The sequence below is a fragment of the Symphalangus syndactylus genome, chromosome 9 (genome assembly GCF_028878055.3).
Source record: "Symphalangus syndactylus isolate Jambi chromosome 9, NHGRI_mSymSyn1-v2.1_pri, whole genome shotgun sequence".
NCBI lineage: Eukaryota > Metazoa > Chordata > Mammalia > Primates > Hylobatidae > Symphalangus > Symphalangus syndactylus.
The window spans coordinates 85,441,425-85,460,020 of record NC_072431.2 but is presented as its reverse complement, the minus strand read 5'-3'; the positions used below and the strand labels follow the sequence as shown (position 1 = coordinate 85,460,020).

At 50.5% G+C, this 18,596-nt stretch overlaps 1 protein-coding gene and 3 non-coding genes across 9 annotated transcripts; all 4 read right to left on the bottom strand.

Annotated features, from left to right (window-relative positions):
- Positions 1-6,436: 6,436 nt before the first annotated feature.
- On the bottom strand, positions 6,437-18,382 carry TBRG4 (transforming growth factor beta regulator 4). 6 transcript variants are annotated; one of them, XM_055293224.2, is made up of 11 exons: positions 18,025-18,382; positions 15,149-15,609; positions 11,760-12,083; positions 10,863-11,034; positions 10,424-10,581; positions 9,667-9,777; positions 8,680-8,824; positions 8,156-8,401; positions 7,834-7,945; positions 7,589-7,703; positions 6,437-6,763 (listed from the first exon to the last, which is right to left on the bottom strand). In XM_055293224.2, exons 2-11 carry the CDS (start codon positions 15,557-15,559, stop codon positions 6,662-6,664), a joined length of 1,896 nt encoding a protein of 631 aa, XP_055149199.1. In that variant the 5' UTR covers positions 15,560-15,609; positions 18,025-18,382; the 3' UTR covers positions 6,437-6,661. The 6 variants fall into 6 exon arrangements, with proteins under 6 accessions (XP_055149199.1, XP_055149201.1, XP_055149200.1 ...); XM_055293226.2 differs by having other exon boundaries at positions 18,000-18,092; XM_055293225.2 differs by having other exon boundaries at positions 17,929-18,058.
- On the bottom strand, positions 10,674-10,807 carry LOC129490888 (small nucleolar RNA SNORA5). The gene has a single exon (XR_008660361.1). It is a non-coding gene; the product is annotated as a small nucleolar RNA SNORA5 (small nucleolar RNA).
- Positions 11,225-11,361, bottom strand: LOC129490890 (small nucleolar RNA SNORA5). The gene has a single exon (XR_008660363.1). It is a non-coding gene; the product is annotated as a small nucleolar RNA SNORA5 (small nucleolar RNA).
- On the bottom strand, positions 12,287-12,418 carry LOC129490889 (small nucleolar RNA SNORA5). Its single transcript, XR_008660362.1, has one exon. It is a non-coding gene; the product is annotated as a small nucleolar RNA SNORA5 (small nucleolar RNA).
- Positions 18,383-18,596: the final 214 nt, after the last annotated feature.

The following is an 18,596-nucleotide window of genomic DNA, read 5'->3' as shown; positions in this document are numbered from 1 at the left end:
CCAATGCTGGAGGTGGGGCCTGGTGGGAGGTGTTTGGATCGTGGGAACGGACCCCTCATGGTTTGGTGCTGTCTTTGAGGTAGTGAGTTCTCCTGAGATTTGGTCTTTTTTGAGACTGAGTCTTGCTCTGTTGCCAGGCTGGAGTGCAGTGGTGTGACCTCGGCTCACTGCAACCTCTGCCTCCCAGACTCAAGCAATTCCCATGCCTCAGGCTCCTGAGTAGCTGAGACTACAGGCATGTGCCAGTACGCCAGCTAATTTTTTTTTTTTGTGTGTGTGTGTTTTAGTAGAGATGGGGTTTCACCATGTTGGCTAGGACGGTCTTGATCCTGACCTCGTGATCCGCCTGCCTCGGCCTCCCAAAGTGCTGGGATTACAAGCATGAGCCACTGCGCCCGGCCAAGATTTGGTCATTTAAAAGTGTGTGGCATCTCCCCACTCTACACACTCTCTCTGTCTTGCTCCTGCTTCAGCATGTGACATGCCTGTTCCCCCTTTGCCTTCTACGATTGGGAGCCTCCTGAGGCCTCCCCAGAAACAGATGCCACTATCCTTCGTGTACAGCTTGCAGAACCCCATGCCAATTAAATCTCTTTTCTTATAAATTACCCAGCACACACACATACACACACACCTTTGCAGCAAGATGAATGGAGCTAGAGGCCATTATCTGTGAAATAACTGAGAAACTGAAAATCAAATACCACATGTTCTCACTTATAAACGAGAGCTAAACAATGGATGGGTACACATGGACATAAAGATGGAAATAATAGACATTGGAGATTCCAAATGTGGGGAGGGTGGGAGACAAGGGTTGAAAAACTACCATTGGGTACTATGTTCATTACGTGGATAATAGGTTCATTAGAAGCCCAAACCTCAGCATTATACAGTATACCCATGTAACAAACCTGCACCTAGTGTACTCCCTAAATCTTTTTTTTTTGAGGCGGAGTCTGGCTCTGTCGCCCAGGCTGGAGTGCAGTGGCGTGATCTCAGCTCACTGCAAGCGCCACCTCCCAGGTTCACGCCATTCTCCTGCCTCAGCCTCCTGAGTAGTTGGGACTACAGGCACCCGCCACCACGCCTGGATAATTTTTTTGTATTTTTAGTAGAGATGGTGTTTCACTGTGTTGGCCAGGATGGTCTCAATCTCCTGACTTCATGACCCGCCCACCTTGGCCTCCCAAAGTGCTGGGATTACAGGCATGAGCCACCGCGCCCAGCCACTCCCTGAATCTTAAAAAAGACATTCTTCTAAAAGACATGCAAATGGCCAAATAAGTAAACGAAAAATGCTGAAAACCATTAGTTATTAGGGAAATAACAAAAACCACAATGAGAAATCACTTTATACTCACTCACATGGCTAAAATAAAACTCAAATTACAAGTGTCATTGAGGATGTAGAGAGATCTGAAACCTTACACACTGCTGGTGGGAATGTAAAACAGTCTAGCAGTTCCTTAAATGACTAAACATAGTTACTACAGACCCAGCAATTCCACTCCTAGGTATATAACCAAGAGAAAAATGAAAACATACATTTATACTCAAACTTGTACAGGAATATTTATAGCAGCATTATTCATGTATTAGTCCATTTTGCATTGCTATAGAAGAATATCTGAGATGGTAATTTATAAAGAAGTTTATTTGGCTCACAGTTCTGCAGGCCGTACAAGCATGGTACTGACATCTGCTTGGCTCCTGGGAAGGCCTCAGGAAGCTTTTACTCATGACAGAAGGTGAACAGGGAGCAGGCATGTCACATGACAAGAGAGGGCAGAAGAGAGAGGGCAGGAGCTCCCAGTCTCTTACAAACAACCAGCTTCCAAGTGAACTAATATAGAGCAAGAACTCACTCATTACAAGGATGGCACCAAGCCATTTATGACAGATCTGTTCCCATGATCCAAACACTTCCTAACAGGCCCCATTTTCCAACACTGGTGATCCTATTTCATGAGATTTGGAGGGTACAAAATATCCAAACTGTATCAGTTCATATTAGCCAGAAGGTGGAAACAATCCACATGTCCATCAGTGGATGAATGGATAAACAAAATGTGGCACAAACATATAATGGAATATCACTCAGCCAAATATGGGAATGAATACTGATACATGCGACATGAATGAAACATGAAAACAATACGCTAAGTAAATGAAGCCAGTCACAAAACACCAAAATACCACATCAGTATATGAGGTTTAGAAAATGTTCAAATTGTGGTGATGGTTGCATATATCTGCAGAGACTAAAAACCACTGAATTATACATTTTTGTTTTTGAGATGGGGTCTCACTCTGTCGCCCAGGCTGGACTGCAGTGGTGCTATCATGGTTCACTGCAGGCTTGACTTCCCAGGCTTAGGTGATCCTCCCACCTCAGCCTCCTGGGTTGCTGGGACGACAGGTGCGTGCCAACGCGGCTAATTTTTGTATTTTAAAAAATAGAGACAGGGTTTTGCCTGTTGCCCAGGGTGGTCTTGAACTCCTGGGCTCAAGATCTGGGGGCCTTGGCCTCCCAAAGTGCTGGGATTACAGGCGTGAGCCACCACACCTGGCCGAATTATACATTTTAAATGGGTGAAGTGTATGGCATGTGAATTATATTTTAATAAAGTGGTCATAAATAACAAAATAAAAAGCATATTGATTTGAAAGGATGAGACAAATATATTCCTGTTTTCAGGACATAAATATCTACATAGGAAATCCAAAGGAATTTAAAAAATGCATAAAGTTTAGCAAGATCACATAAAAATCAATCCCATTTCTTTTTTTTTTTTTTTTTTTGAGACGGAGTCTCGCTGTGTCGCCCAGGCTGGAGTGCAGTGGCGCAATCTTGGCTCACTGCAAGCTCCGTCTCCCGGGTTCACGCCATTCTCCTGCCTCAGCCTCTCTGAGTAGCTGGGACTACAGGCGCCCGCCACCACGCCCGGCTAATTTTTTGTATTTTTAGTAGAGACGGGGTTTCACCGTGGTCTCGATCTCCTGACCTCGTGATTCGCCCGTCTCGGCCTCCCAAAGTGCTGGGATTACAAACGTGAGCCACCGCGCCCAGCCTAAAAATCAATCCCATTTCTATATGCTAACAATCAACGTGTGAATGCCAAAATTAAGCACTATACCACTTACAATTGCTCCAAAATCATGACTTAGTGGTGTGTGTGTATATACATATACATATATATATATATACATAGATACACACATATACATACACACACACACACATACACATATATATATTTTTTGAGACAGAGTCTTGCTCTGTCACCCAGGCTGGAGTGCAGTGGCACAATCTTGGCTCACGGCAACCTCCACCTCCTGGGTTCAAGTGATTCTCCTGCCTCAGCCTCCTGATAGCTGGGATTACAGGTGCCTGCCATCACGCACGGCTAATTTTTATATTTTTAGTAGACACGAGGTTTCACAATGTTGGCCAGGTTGGTCTTGAACTCCTGGCCTCAGGTGATTCGCCCGCCCTGGCCTCCCTAAGTGCTATGATTACAGGAGTGATCCCACCTCACCTGGCCGACTTAGGTAATACAAAACAAAAACTACAGGCTAGGTGCAGTGGCTCATGCCTGTAATCCCAGCACCTGGGGAGGCTGAGGCGGGTGGATCACTTGAGGTCAGGAGTTGGTGAGACCACCCTGGCCAATATGGTGAAACCCCATCTCTACTAAAAATACAAAAATTAGCCAGGCATGGTGGCAGGCACCTGTAATCCCAGCTACTCAGGAGGCTGAGGCATGAGAATCACTTGAACCCAGGAGGTGGAGGTTGCAGTGAGCCAAGACCGCGCCATTGCACTCCAGCCTGGGCAACAGGAACAAACTCCGTCTCAAAACAAAACAAACAAACAGAAAACAAAAAATCCAAACTACAAAACATTGATAAAAGCAAAGGCCTAAATAAATATCCAGTCATCCCTTGGTATCCACACATGCTCCAGTTCCTAATAGAAAATGGCATAGCATGTCCATATAACCTCCTGTAAACTTGAAACCATCTCTGGGCTACTTAAAATACCTAACACAGTATAAAAGCTGTGTTGTTATTTAAATTTGTATTCTTGTATTATTTTTTGCTTTTGCAATCTGGGGTTGGTTAAATCCTTGGATACAGATGGCTATTGTCTCAGTTGGAAGATTCCACACAGTAAAGATGTCATGTCTCCCCAAACTGATCTATAGGTTTAATGTAATTCCTATCAAACCCTCGGTAAGACTTTTGTTTTGTTTTTACATAGACGAGATTTTTCAAAAATTTACATGGACTGGCAAAGGAACTAGAATAGTGAAAACAATTCCTAAAAATATAGTAGGAGAACCCATCACTCCACCCAATAAGGCAGCCTGCTTTACAGCTACAGTAATCAAGAATGTGATATTGGTAGACAGATAACATAGATTAACAGTACAGTACAGAAAATGCAGAAACAGACCCACACAAATATGCCCAACTGACTTTACAAAAATGCAAAAGTAAGAGTCAACGGGAGAGGATGGCCTTTCAACAAATGGTTCTGGATAAACTGACATCTAGAGGCAAAAACAAACAAAAATATCTCAATGTTAAGTCTTACAAAGTCCTCTCAAGACTGATAAAGCAAACGCAAGTACAACACAGGCAAAAGGCATGAGAAGACATTTCACCAGAGATGGGAAATAAATGTCTATTTATCAACAACTTATCAGAAAGAAATGAGAAGATGGCAGTTTTTTAGAGAAACACATACATTCCATCTGACCTGGCAGTTACACTCCTGGGAATCTTTATCCCAGAGAAATGAAAACTTACAGAAAAATCTAGACACAGATCTTCTGCCAAAACCCGGAAGCAACCAGGATGTCTCCCCAGGGTTAAGGGAGCAAATGGTTGTTACAGCCACATCACAGAATAAAGCAAAACACAGATGCAACAGCAATAAAAAGAAACTACTGATAAGAATTCAAATTTTCAGAGAACTATGCCAAGTCAAGAAATACAATTCCATAAGTCACATCCTGTGATTCTCTTTGTGACATTCTTAGAATGACCAAAGACTTGTGGTTGTTGGTGGTGAAGGATGAGGAGGAGGTGAGTATAAAGGGCAGTGTGAGGGCCCTTAGGAGATGGAAATGCTCTCTGCTTGACTTGTGCTCACGTCAGTATTGGGGTGTGACCTTGCACCCTACTCTGCCATGGAGCGAATCACGGATTATTTCTTACAACTGCACAGGAACCTGTGATTATCTCAAAATAAAAGTCAGGGGCCCTGACAATGAGCTTTTATTTCCTTGGTTAGATACACATCAGGCCCTCCTGAATTGGCTCCTTCAGCTCCTCGGTCTCACCTCTGCAGACTCTGTGCACCCCACTCTAAGAAATAAGTTACTGCCACACCCTGGGCATTTGTCCTGGCTGTCTCTTCACTTTGGGTTGCTCTTCCCGCTTCAGAAATCATCTCCGGCAGCTCTTTCCCCTCCCATTGTGTGAGGGACCACTCCTGTGGTAACCCTGAAACCTGTGCAAACAAGGACCATGGTCACCTGTGCCTGATGGTGCCCAGTGAAGCCAGCACAAACTACCGCAATGCTTGGGTGAGTGGCCAAGCATCAGGGAAGTGACTAGACTTGTTCTTTTTGGGGAAACAGCCTAGGGTGGGGAGCCTAGAGTGCCGAGGGCTGTGGGCCTCTCCACTCTCAGCTCCACCCCACTGTCCTGCTCTCCATTCTGTATGGCTGGAGGCAACCCAGTTCCCTGACTGCTATTTAGTCAGGTTCTGCCAATGGGTGTCTCTAAGGAGAGGCTGAAAGGTATAAAACTTGTTGCCTCCCAGCACCTGGTAATCCCCACAGCAGCAGGGAGGCCGCCAGGGCCCTGTTTGGACAGCCAGTTCCTAGAGGACAGCACAAGGCTCTGGTCAGGGTGGTGAAGACAACGATGGAGTTTGGCTCTTGGTGCCGTGGTGTCAGCCAAGTGGGATCTTCTCCTCTCCCAGAGCCAGCGCCTCCCAAGTGCTCACCCAGCCCTCACATCACCTGTCACCACATGCTGTCAGGGTGCCTTTCACTTAGCTAAGTGTGAGACAACTGATGGGAGAAAGCCTCCCAGGATGGCTGTGGTTCAGTAGCCACAGCTCCATCAGAACCCCCAGCCATGCACTGAACCTCCAATCAGCTTCCCTGGGAAGCTCCTCTACCCTGGAGGTTCAGAATTCTAGGACTCCATCTGTCTGCTGGGGCTGATACAGATCCCTACGCAAGAGGCCGGCACATGTGAATAAGCACTCATGAAGGGTAGAAGCTGGGAGAGACAGGCAGGTAACAACCCAGGTCTGTCCCTAAAGCAGCCCTCTTAGGCTGGGTGTGGCGGGGGAGTGCACAGGGCAGACTGGAGGACCATGCCCTGCTCAACAAAGCAGACAGACAAGTGCTGACAGTGCAGAGGGTGACAAAGCCTGGGAAGGCCCCAGGGGTCCAACACCAAAATTAAAGGTTTATTATACACAAGAGAACGCTCTGTCCCTCAGAGCGGCTGGCCACCCTCCCCACTCTGGCCGAGGTCCTGCACAGAGGTTTGTCCTCAAGGGCAACCCTTCTTGCCCGCCCACAGCTAGACCTCCGGCGGAGAGGCATGCAGTCCATGATGCTGGCACAAGTCACTTGGCCAGCTCCTCAGCCACCGCTTTGCGCATCTTGTCCTTGAGGTAGGCGCCTTTCTGCCATTCAGACTTGAGTTCCAGCCACTCATAGAATGGGACCTAGAAGGAGGCAGGGGAGACAGGTCACATGGGCAAGGAGATCCCTTCCAGCCAGTGGCTCTGCCTGCTTGCCTGCTGTCCTCCTCACAGACCCCTCACCCAACACCTCTGGTGACCAACAGCTCTGCACACCTGCCCCTTGGCCTCCAAGTCTTCAAGGCAGAGCCCATGAACTGCAGGCAGTGCGGGCAGGGAGAAGTGCTAGCACTGTCAGTGCTTGAGGGGTCTGCAAACTACTTGGAGGCCCAAGAAGGGCTTCTTTAAACAGTTAAAAAACTCACGATAACCCAAAGAAGCAAACAGAACCCTTGTGTGGCTCATGAAGCCACATGTTCATTCACTGGTCGTTCCCAGGGAAGGTGACTCCCTCTGATCTTAACCAAGGTCTCCCAGGCATGAAACCAGAGTCAGGCCCAGGACCTGCATCTTTCTGCTCCTGCCAGTTCCACTGGTCCTACTTTTCCTGACAACAGGCTCTGACCAAGGGGGCAGAGCAGCTGCACTCAGAGCCCCAACAGCTGTGCAGCCTCCTGGGCTTCGAGCTGCTCATCTGTGAATGGGCCCTACCCTGCCCACCTCTGAAGCTGAATGAGCAGGCTTGGTTGCCTTTTTGGGTTCACCCACGGGGTGAGATGCTGGGAAGGTTAGAGGGGAGGCTGGAGCAGCTAGGATCCACAGTAAACTCCCTCCCTGGGCTCCTGGGAGAGGCCCGGGGCCACGGGCAGGGCATGTGTCTATACCTGCTGGCTCAGTTCCACCTGATCTCCTCTAGCGTGGGTTGGGGATTCTCCCTGTGCAGTGACCACCTGCCCAAGAGGTACTCACGTCCACTATCAGGAACCCTGCAGCCAGTATGTGTCGCCGGGCCAGAACAAAGCGACCCAGCAAGTCCTTGCTTCGGCTGTTGAAGTTGGGGAACTCCCACCGCAGGAAAGCTAGCCTGGAAGAAAGAAGGGGTGGCTGACATGCTTCCACTCTCCCAGCCCCTTGGAGGGGAAAGACAGAAAATAAAGAATATGCAGTCCAACAGCCATGGTGCCCCCATAACCAACAGGTCCCTGGCCACCTACCTCTTAGACCCTGGAGGTGGTGACTGGCTCCCAGTTGTCTGGGCAAGGTGAGGTGCCACAAAGTCCCTTACGGGCAGAAACTCGCCGTCACTGTCCAGCAGCACCTCAGCATCTGGGGAAGGGGTGTGGGATGAGAACATGTTGGGGGACACCCCTCAGAAATCCCCCCACAGGAAGGATGAACAAAGATGGGATTGTGGGGAGCCCAGGCTGACACCCTGCAGCTCCCTAGGTCAGTTGTTGCTGCAGACGGGGTGGGTTAGAAGAGTCCTGTTAGACTCAGGCAATGCCAGGCCCTGTGCCAACCAGGGGGAGCCCTCACCCAGCACCCAGCCATACTGCGTGGCCACCTCGAGGCTGCCCCTGTCGGCGCTCCCCAGCAGCCCCTTTAGTGTCTCCTGCAGCTCCTTTTGCAGGGGGGTCACCTTCCTGTCAAGGGCTGAGGGCCTAGGGGCCACAGCCGAGGCAGGCAGAAGGGGACCTGAGTACTCGGGGTGCTCCAGCAGGGCAGTGGCGTTGATGTGGAGCAGCTTCTGGAAGGTGTTCTGATCCTTCTGAGACTTGCGCCCTAGGGGACAAGGAGAAAGAAGAGGGAGGTGGGCCTATGGCCAGAGATGGGGAGACCCTGGATGAGAGGGCAGTGGCACCCCTACACCCAGTCCCAGCCCAGTTCTCTGGATCAGGAGGCAGCAGAGTTACGGTCTGCTGGCCACCCACAGGGATGGGATGGAGAGCGAGGGGGAGGGAGAGCCCTGGCCTCCATCTGCCCCGAATTCTCACCTGGCACTAGGCAGACAAAACCAGGCAGTTCCCCAGTTCCAGTAGTACTATGGGCAGGGGACTCACCTAGAAATTGGATGTGAAATTCAGGGTGGAGGACGGCTTGCAGCTCTGCTTCCTGTGCCTGCTGCAGCACACACAGGGCCCACACCAGGTCCACCTGCAGGGCTGGCTCCAGGCCTGGCAGCTCTGACCCCAGCTTCTCATGTACCTGGGCAAGGATAGGGTGTGGTGGAGAAAGCAGGCTCTCCTTAGGGGCTGCAAATAGCCATGGGTGAGACACAGTCCATGATGTGGTCTTGGCCTGGTTGGGATGAGGCCAGAGAAGGCTACTGGGGAACAAGAGGCAGAACCCTGGCCCTCGGTGAGGCCTGGAGCAATCCTGGGCTTGAAGGTACCAGGAATCTTCCTCATGCCCCAAGACCACTCTGAACAGCAGAAGAGTGCTGATGAATGCTGGCATTTGATTAGGTTTACTACAACCAACCTACTGGCAGGGAACAAGATCCCTTCTCCCATAATGTCTCCAAGTGAGCACCTGAGACAAGGGAGGAGGAATCTCTGGTCCTCTGAGAGATGAGAGCATCCAAGAGGTGAAGCAGCACTCCTCAGCCCCTGGCTAATTGTTCTCAGGACTGTGCCAGACAAACCCCTGATGGAATCCCAGGGAGCCTGGGGTCACATCTGGCCTGCTGGCCTCCGTGGCTGTCCTAAGGTCTTCATAAAGAAGGCTCCCCCTCCCACCCTGAGCTGGCACACATAGCATGAAGGCCCACTGGAGCTTCTGAGCATCAACAGGGCATCAAAAGGAGCACCAGAGGCAGGACCCCCCCAGAGCTGCCTGGCAGGGCAGTCAACCAGACAGCAGGATTTCATGTTTGTTCTCAGTGATCCCTAGGACGCCTGGCTCCAACCAGCTCCCCCTGCCCTCCCATGCCACACATGGTGGCCCCTCCCCCTCCACCTAGCCTGAGCTGATCTTGGGAGGACGGTTCATGAGCCATTAGCTGCAGGGAGGATAAAGGTTGAGCAGTGGGAGCCCAGAGGCCATACCAGGCTGAAGAACTGATCCTCTTGGTCTGGACGGAAGTTTAGACGCGCAAAAGCCAGAAGTATGCTGCACAGGTGGGGCAGGGCGATGTCCTGCGCTCTGTTCAGGACGTGCTGGGTGGGTCAGAAATAGCAGAGGGACAGAATAAGCTCTCTGCCCAGCACACTGTCCTCCTGCCTGGCTCTGAGTCTGAGGAGAGCCTGCATGGCCAGGGGCAATGGCAGGACCCTCCATCCAGGGCCCATGAGCTGTGCCGGGCACAGAGAAGGACTTACACAGGCCCAGACACTCCTTCGCCTGGCAGCAACTACCCACAGAGGCTGGGGACACCTAGAAGCTGCTTCTTTCTGATAAGGGATTTAGAAATATTCTCCAACCAGTTTAGACCGGCCACACATAAACCTAACTGCAGGTGTCATCTTTCTGTACAGTTCCACTTTGTGAGGAGGATCAGTGATTCAGTAGACAGTTCTGAGTGGATTCTCAGTCTCACCAGCCATGCTGCTACCTGCTACAGCTACCCCAAAACAGATGGAAGCACTTATAATGGTCAGTGAAAGAACAGAGGAAACAGTTCTCAAACACTTTTTTGAGAACTGAATAGCAGCCCTTTCAAAATAAGCCAAAATGCAAGAAATATGTATTTGCCCCCACAAGTGAGCATTTTCAGACTGGCTTTGCTTTCCCGACTAAGGCAATGGTTCCCAGCAGATGGCCAGGAAGCCAGCTTTTCTGAGTTGGGGCCAGGCCCTGGCTCACCTGGGCAAAGGCCTCAAACAGCGGCAGGCTGAGCCACTTGAGTAAGGCGAAGGACTTGGCACAGCAGGCCACCTCACCAGAAGTCAGGCTGGGCGCGAGGGACAGCAGGTCAGTGGCCAGGCGCTGGGACACCTGGGTCTGGTGAAAGCTGAGTTTGCCTTTGGGACAGAGCAGATCACAGGGTTTAGCTGGAGAGGGTCAGCAATCACCCACCAGCCCCACCCCACCTCAGCCTTGAGGTCTAGATGCTTGATGTCTGTAACCAAATTTATCCCTGAGCCTGGGACACAGGAACAGGGCCCATGAGTCACAGTGTTTCTGTGGCAGCCTTCTGGGCCAGTGCCTACCATGCATAGGACAGGTACTGAATTTGACACGGCTGCAGGCATCTGCAGGGCCAGCGCTCCCCTCTCTCCACCGTTCTGTCCAAAGGGCTCACCATAGGCGTAGGCCACGTCCAAGAGCACGCTTTTCGTCAGAGAGAAGGGCTTCTGCACCAGGTGGTAGGAGATGGCCCGCAGCAAGGGCACGGACCGCCGGCTCTGAGCTGCCAGCGTCACCAGCACCTTCCGCAGCTCATTGGGGCCAAAGTGCTCCACCAACTCCAGGCACTGTCAACCACAGCCGCGCAGAGGTCAGCTCAATGGCCTGGGGTGACAGGGACGAGCTGGGGGCAGGGGTCCCATGGTCCCATCCAGTGCAGCCCCTGTGAGACAGCAACTGGGCCTGAGCTGACTAAACACAGGACCCCTGTGCAGGGCCTGCCTCCTCGTCCACCCCAGGGAACTCCTGGACCTGGAGCACTGTCCACAGCCAAACTTATCCCCAGGTCCCAGGGTAGGCGACCCAGGGCCCATGAGCTGTGGAGCTTGCTGTGGCAGCCATCTGGGCCAGCCCCCGCTATGACAGGAACGGGCACTGAATTTGACTTGACTGCAGGGCTACTGCCGATAGGGGTTAGTACATCTCCAGGAGAGTTCTAGCCAGAAGCCAGGCCTGGGCAGTACCTGTGTTACTTCAGGAGTTGCCTGCCATGCCCCCCTCTCAAGATGGTACGGTGATGGGGTTTGGGGGAAAGATAAAGGTGCAATCAGGGAAGCGCCTGTGTTGGGAGGAGCAAGTGGTGCTTGATGAATGCAGCCACAGGGCAACAACCTGTTGCAGCTCCGAGCCCTCTGGTCCTGCCCCATGTGATGCCTGAGGCTCCAGACAGAAGCTCCCGGGGCTCTGATCCCAGTGCACACAACGTACCCCTCTGCAGACAACTGTCACCCAAAGAACAAGCCCAAAGCCCAGGGGAGGCAGGCTGGGTGCCACCTGCTTTCAGGCCCAGTACCTTGTCTTCCAGGCGGTTCATTAGTGGCTCCGAGAGGTGTCCCACCTTCATCATGATGGTCACTAATGTGTGGGAATCTTCAATTTCTGTCCAGCGCCTTTCCAGGCACATGAGCAGCTCAGCCAGCAGCTCCTGCGAGTGCTGCTCCTGTGAGAGGGTGGCACAGGACTCTGCCATGAGGGCCAGGTGCTTGTACTTGAGCTTCCGCATGCGCCAGCGGACCTCCTGCTCCACCGACTGCAGCTCCTTGGAGGCCTTGGGGACGCCCAGAGCATACAAGCTTCCCAGCAGCCTCGAGAGGGTAGCATGCCAGACCGAGGTTATCTAGGCAGGGAAAGGACACAGGAGAAATAATGTGGCACTGTCAGTCCTGTGTGTGGGCTGGAGGCCACCTCTCTGAACCTCGTTTCATGAGCATTTACTACAACTCTTCAGAGAAGACAGTATCAGTTCCCCACTCTGTTGTAACAGGGCCCCAGTGCCTGGTTGCTCCTCACAGCCTTGCTCAGCCTCGAGGCCTAGACGTTTGGTGTCTGTAACCAAATTTATCCCTGAGCCTGGGACACAGGAACAGGGCCCATGAGTCACGGTTTCTGTGGCAGCCTTCTGGGCCAGTGCCTACCATGGGCAGGGCAGGCACTGAATTTGACATGGCTGCCAAGCACCTGCAGAGCCAGAGCGCCCCTCAGGCACAGGCCAGATCCAAGGGCACACCTCTGAGCCTGATCCTCTAGGCTACAATAAATAGCACATTTCTGCTCAAGGTGGCTGAGGTCATTTGCAATTGCTTGCAAGCAAGAACTGTGAGTGGCAACAGAAATTCTCGAAGTTTCCCCAATGAAGCTTTGACCTAACATAGTTGATTAAAGAGAGACCACACTCTTTTACATGGTCCTGGCTACAGCTCTGGGTAGTGGGCATGCAGACTTCAGCTGCAAGTAAAGCTGTCAAGTCAATAGAAGAGGTCAGAGAAAAAGTTGAGCCTGATGGATGTCACCTGATGGCAGAGAAGGTGGCCCTTAGGCTTGCTAAGATCAGTTCTGTTATCATTCATGACTTTTAGTTGCAATGACATTAAAAGTTTTAGGTATTAAAAACTTGGGCCGGGCAGATCACCTGAGGTCAGGAGTTCGAGACTAGCCTAGTCAACGTGGTGAAACCCTGTGCCTACTAAAATTACAAAAATTAGCCAGGTGTGGTGGCACATGCCTGTAGTCCCAGCTACTCGGGAGGCTGAGGTGGGAAGATCACTTGAACCTGGAAGGTGGAGGCTGCAGTGAGCTGAGATTGTGCCACTGCACTCCAGCCTGGGTGACAGAGTGAGACTCTGTCACAAACAACAAAACAAAAATAAAGAAAACAAAAAACACTGGCTTTTCTCCAGGAAAATAATTTGCTTTTGAGTCAGAGAAGCTCCAACCCCTAAACTGTTCTCTATCAAACCAACCTTGCAGTTTCTGGCAATGTGAAAATTTCTTAGGAATGCAACTGCTGCAATAAGCAGGAGTCCCTGCAGAGCGTTAGGCAGTGAACCACCACCTTTACCCTCTAGGGACGTGGCACCCAAGCACGCCAGACCCTCAACTGCCTGCAAAGGGAGGAGCACCCCGGGCACAAAGGTTTGCAGGAAAGCCTTTGACATATGGGTAAAAAGACCCCCGGTATTACTAAGCCCTGCCCACTCCCAAATGCAGAGGCCTCCTGGGGATGACCAAGCTGCTGCTGCTACCAACAGCACCTCTGAACAGGCTCTTACTAAATGCCAGGCATCCTGTGTGCATACCCCTATGAGACACCAACATCCTGTGAGAACCATCAGCCCCACTGTACAGGTAAACAAAGGTGAACTTATTTCTACATAGTTCTGAGTCCGGAACCTGCACCACAGCCCGCCCTCTCTGCTGGTGCCTGCTTTGTTTCTGAAGAGGGTAACTGCTATTCAGGTACTGTGTCCACAGGGCCCACAGTGTCAACATGGGTGGCTCTAGAGCCCTTTGGCCCTGAATCCAGCCTCACAGAAGAGAGCAGATGGTAAAACAAGTATGGCTCTGTCCTTTCCTGGGCCAAGTGTCTCAACACTGAACCCTCAGGTTCAGTCTCTTCGCTTATGAATGAGAAGCAGAAACCACACCTTCAAGGAAGTGAGCTGGGAACAGAGAAGCTGCTGTCTGAAGGGCTGGGGAGGAGGGAGAAAGTACTGGAGTAAATTCTAATCTTACAGAAGATCTGGGTGTCTACCTTCTGGTTTCATGGACAGCAGGAAAATCTTTGAAAAGAAAGCGTTATTACATTACAGATACTTGCCTTATAATTTTGTTACAATGTGCAGTCTTATAAGACTTTCTTAAATCACATGTGAGTAAAAAGAGTCAATAAATAGCAATTAGAATTATAGCTAAATAACAAGGGGGCCTAACTAAGTTCATTTTATGAATTATATCCCCAGCAAGAAATAATTATGTACTGTAACCCTAGTCCACACAACACATGCATACATATACATACTTAACTAGAAGAAAAGTTCCATGAGACATTAGTGAATCCCCTTACTATATGTGATGAATTCTGGTATTTTTTATACTACTCTACCTCATTAAGAATCAGCTGGCCACATCACACTACACTGATTTTATAACCTGCAACTTTAAAAGCACTCAGTACAACTCCTTCCTTGGATAGTGCCTTTCTCTTCATTACACCTGACAACTGGAAACATGGTTTCAGTGCCCCAGCACTTCCCTTCCAAAGCAGACCAGGGAGTTAGGGCCAGTTCAGCCACAGCAGGAGTCTGTACTCCTTTTTTTGTACATGGAGCCCAGGGGAAGACTTTCTAAGAAGGGAGTCCCTCACAGTGAGCAGGAACTGGCTTCTGTAGTCTGAGTTCTGCCCTGCTCAGTGCCACACAAATGGGTCTTGCTACTTCTCTCCATGGTCATCCTTGGAGGGTCTGAACATGGCTAGATCATGCCCACATCTGCCTCAAGTTTCAAGGACCTTCCATCAGTCATGCTGCATCTCCTTTGGCTTCAAGAACAGTGCCTTGCCATCAGCCAGACACTGGCAGAGAGCAATACAAGTCAAGACTATATGGTGAGGGGGAAAGCACCCAAAGAACTGAGAAGAACCAGGCTCATTTCCCATGCTTCTCTCACTATGCGTCTTGGCTGTCTGTAAGACGAGCATAGCAGTATTTACCTAACAGGGCTCTTGTAAGGATAAACAAAGAGAAAGCACGATAGAGCACTTTGAAATTTATAAAAAAATAAAAAATATCACAAGACATGCAGGGCCCCTGTCTATGCTTGGTAAGCACTGGCTGCTGCGGACCCCAGCATTTCTGGCTGTTTTCCTCTTGTCTATGCTCTCTCAGACAACACTCCGGCACCCACCTGACTGTTGAGCAGACACAGAAGTTGCTGAAAGTGGGCATCCTGTATGAGCAAGGCTTTATCTTCTGGCTTCTCAGACAGCAAGTGAGAGAGCCGGATAAGTATCATTGCTGCTTGATTGCTGTCCAAGTGGTGACTGCCACCAAGTAGCTCCAGGAGCTCCTCTGGCCTTGTGGCCTTCTTGATGAGGTATTCCACCTGGTTCTCTACGTAGGAAGTAAATGCTCGTTCCTTCTCCACCGGCTCCATCAAGGAACCTGGGAAGTGGGAAATGGGTGAGGTGGCTGAGGAAGTCAGAGTCTTATGGGCTACCCTGGCAAGTCTCAGTCGGCCAACTGGAGCCATGGCAGGGGCCTGACGAGCAGCTTCTCTCAGGAGGCACGTGCATCGCTTTACTAGGTGAGCTGCCATGATGTCCTGGGTGGCAGAGAGACAAGATTCCTAGCAAGTGATTCCAAACCCTGAAGAGAAAAAGAAGAGAGAAGGGGCTACTACAGGGGCAGTTCCTGACTCACAAACTTGACAAATGAAATATTCAAAGCCACCCTATCTGTAAAATCAGACCAAGTCTTTCTTGACAATCCATAGGTACGTGACAGTATTTTCTGAAGCAAAAATCTCACAGGATTTTTGTTTCAGTACAGAATGCCATCAAATATCAAAACTCAGGAGCATTACAGCCTGGGTGGGAGGGCTTTCATCCTGCTTGTAATTTGAAATCACCTAGGATGTGGTTCAACAATTCAGATTCCCAGGTCCTGCCCAAGGCCTCCTAAATGATGGCATCTCTGCAGACAGGACCTAGACAGCATTAATTTTATTTTTTTTATTTCAAGGGTAACCAGGATTAAAAATTACGGGCTTGGCCAGGCGTGGTGGCTCATGCCTGTAAATCCAGCACTTTGGGAGGCCTAGGCGGGTGGATCACTTGAGGTCAGGAGTTTGAGACCAGCCTGGCCAACATGGTGAAACCCCATCTCTACTAAAAATACAAAAATTAGCTGGGCATCATGGTGCATGCCTGTAATCCCAGCTATTTGGGAGGCTAAGGCACGAGAATTGCTTGAACCTGAGAGGCAGAGGTTGCAGTAAGCTGAGATTGCACCACTGCACTCCAGCCTGGGTGACAGAGAATCCATCTCAAAAAAAAAAAAAAAAAAAAAAAAAAAAAAAAATTCACATTCCCAAAGCCTCTGTGGATACATTTTAACACTGTAGACATAGGTGTGAGCCTCTCAAAACCAAGGTAGATTACATCACTAGCCTACTAAAAACCCCCCACCAAATTTCTAACAGCAAAAATTCTGAACCACTAATAAGAAGCACTTCATAACATGGCCCAGAATGATTTTCTGTCTTTGCCTTTTCTGCCTCCCAGCAACACAAGGCCCCATTTTAAACAGGTCTTGCACTTCCACTTCACCTTACAGGGCTTGTTATCCGGGTCTCCTCCTCCCGCTATAAGACCCTTTAAAATACATCTCAGCCTTCCAAGGCCAAACTCAATGTTGCCATCTCCAGCAATGTGTTACATATCGCCATGATGTTGCTTTTAACAATTCTATCGGCCCGGCGCCGTGGCTCACGCCTGTAATCCCAGTACTTTGGGAGGCTGAGGCGGGCAGATTACGAGGTCAGGAGATCAAGACCATCCTGGCTAACACAGTGAAACCCCGTCTCTACTAAAAATACAAAAAAATTAGCTGGGCATGGTGGCAGGCGCCTGCAGTCCCAGCTACTCGGGAGGCTGAGGCAGAGCTTGAAGTGAGCCGAGATCGCGCCACTGCATTCCAGCCTGGGCGGCAGAGTGACACTGTCTCAAAAAAAAAAAAAAAAAAAAAAAAGGAAAAGAAAAGAAAAGAAAAAAAACTCTATCAGCTAGTCTAGCTCCCTACGGTGATTAAATGACCCAGGGAAGACACGTGACAAGGGCAAGCTAAACCGTTCACCTGGGCCTCATTTCTGCCAAAGCAGAATGCACGTTTGATCTTTCTCCACTTCCTGGAACTTGGTATATGGCCAGCACACTTTCTTTTTATATGAGGGAATTACTGCAGCTGTAAAAAGCTTAGTCTAACTCCACTTAAAGAAAAAAAAAAGAGAGAGGTCAGAGAGTCGGAGTATTTGCCCAAACGCAACATCTACCACTTCCTGAGCCTAAGCACAGTGGAGAAATCTTTCCGACCTATTTTATTTTTTTGAGACGGAGTCTCGCTCTGTCGCCCAGGCTGGAGTGCAATGGCGCGATCTCGACTCACTACAACCTCAGCCTCCCGGATTCAAGCGATTCTCCTGCCTCAGCCTCCCAAGTAGCTGGGACTACAGGCCCGCGCCACCACACCTGGCTAATTTTTGTATTTTTAGTAGAGACGGGGTTTCACCATGACCTCAAGTGATCCACCCGCCTCGGCCTCCCAAAGTGCTGGGATTACAACCGTGAGCCACCGCACCCGGCCTCCTTTCCAATTTTTTTAAGAGCCCTAAGAGCAGTTTAGCCGAGTAAACGGAAGCCCAGGAGCCGGACTTGGGTTTAGGCAAACAGCAATCCAAAACTTTAGTTCTAAAATGCAGAGAGAAAACAACTTGCACTAAGTCACGAAAACTGGCTCGCTGGGGTCATGGACGGTCAACAGGGGCGGCGTCCTCCAGGCCTGGCCGCGCGGGCTAGACGAGAGGGGAAGCGTACGCACTGGCAAGCCAGCACGAAAGGAGCAGACGGCCAGGCCCACCACATCCCACCGCGTCCCAGCCTGCTCCCCAGTTTCACCGCATCCCAGGACCTTCCCAGCCACGCCTGTGTTGTGCACTCGAAACCCACGATCAGCCGCCCCTTCTCCCCGTGCCACAAGACCTAAGCCGCGAGCACCACCGCTGACCTCCATCCACCGCCCTAGCTGTCCCTGGAACCATGAGGTGAGCGGCGCGCTTCCCTACGTCACTCGGTGCGCCGGCGGAAACGAGACGAGCCTCGCACCACCCTTCCGGAAGCCACGCCTCCAGCTTCCGGCCACACCTTTTGGCGGGTGACATCTTTGCTGAGGGCTCAAGCGGAGCGTTAGGTGATGGGAAACCTAGAAAAGATGCAGAACCTAGGAAGAAAGGCTTCGGTTGCCCCCCGACCAGTACCCCATCCTCATACGGAGTGCGGGAGACGACCCTTTGTGGTCGGTGCTGTCCCCCCATCCCTCCCGGCTTGCGTAGGCGTAGGAGAAGTTCCTAGGGCGGTGAAAGACTGGGCTGGTGGAGTGGGATAGGCGACGTTGAGGCCTGTGGGGGCTGGGAGGACGAGTGAGTGGAGACTGGGGAACTCCAGAGCGCCCACTTGCAACTGGATTTTTATGTGCAATTTTCCTGATTTTTAAATAGTGGTGTTTAATTACAAAATAAAGTGCGGGATAGCCCAAACAAAATGTATCTGAGGTCTATATATGGACTTGATTAATTTTAC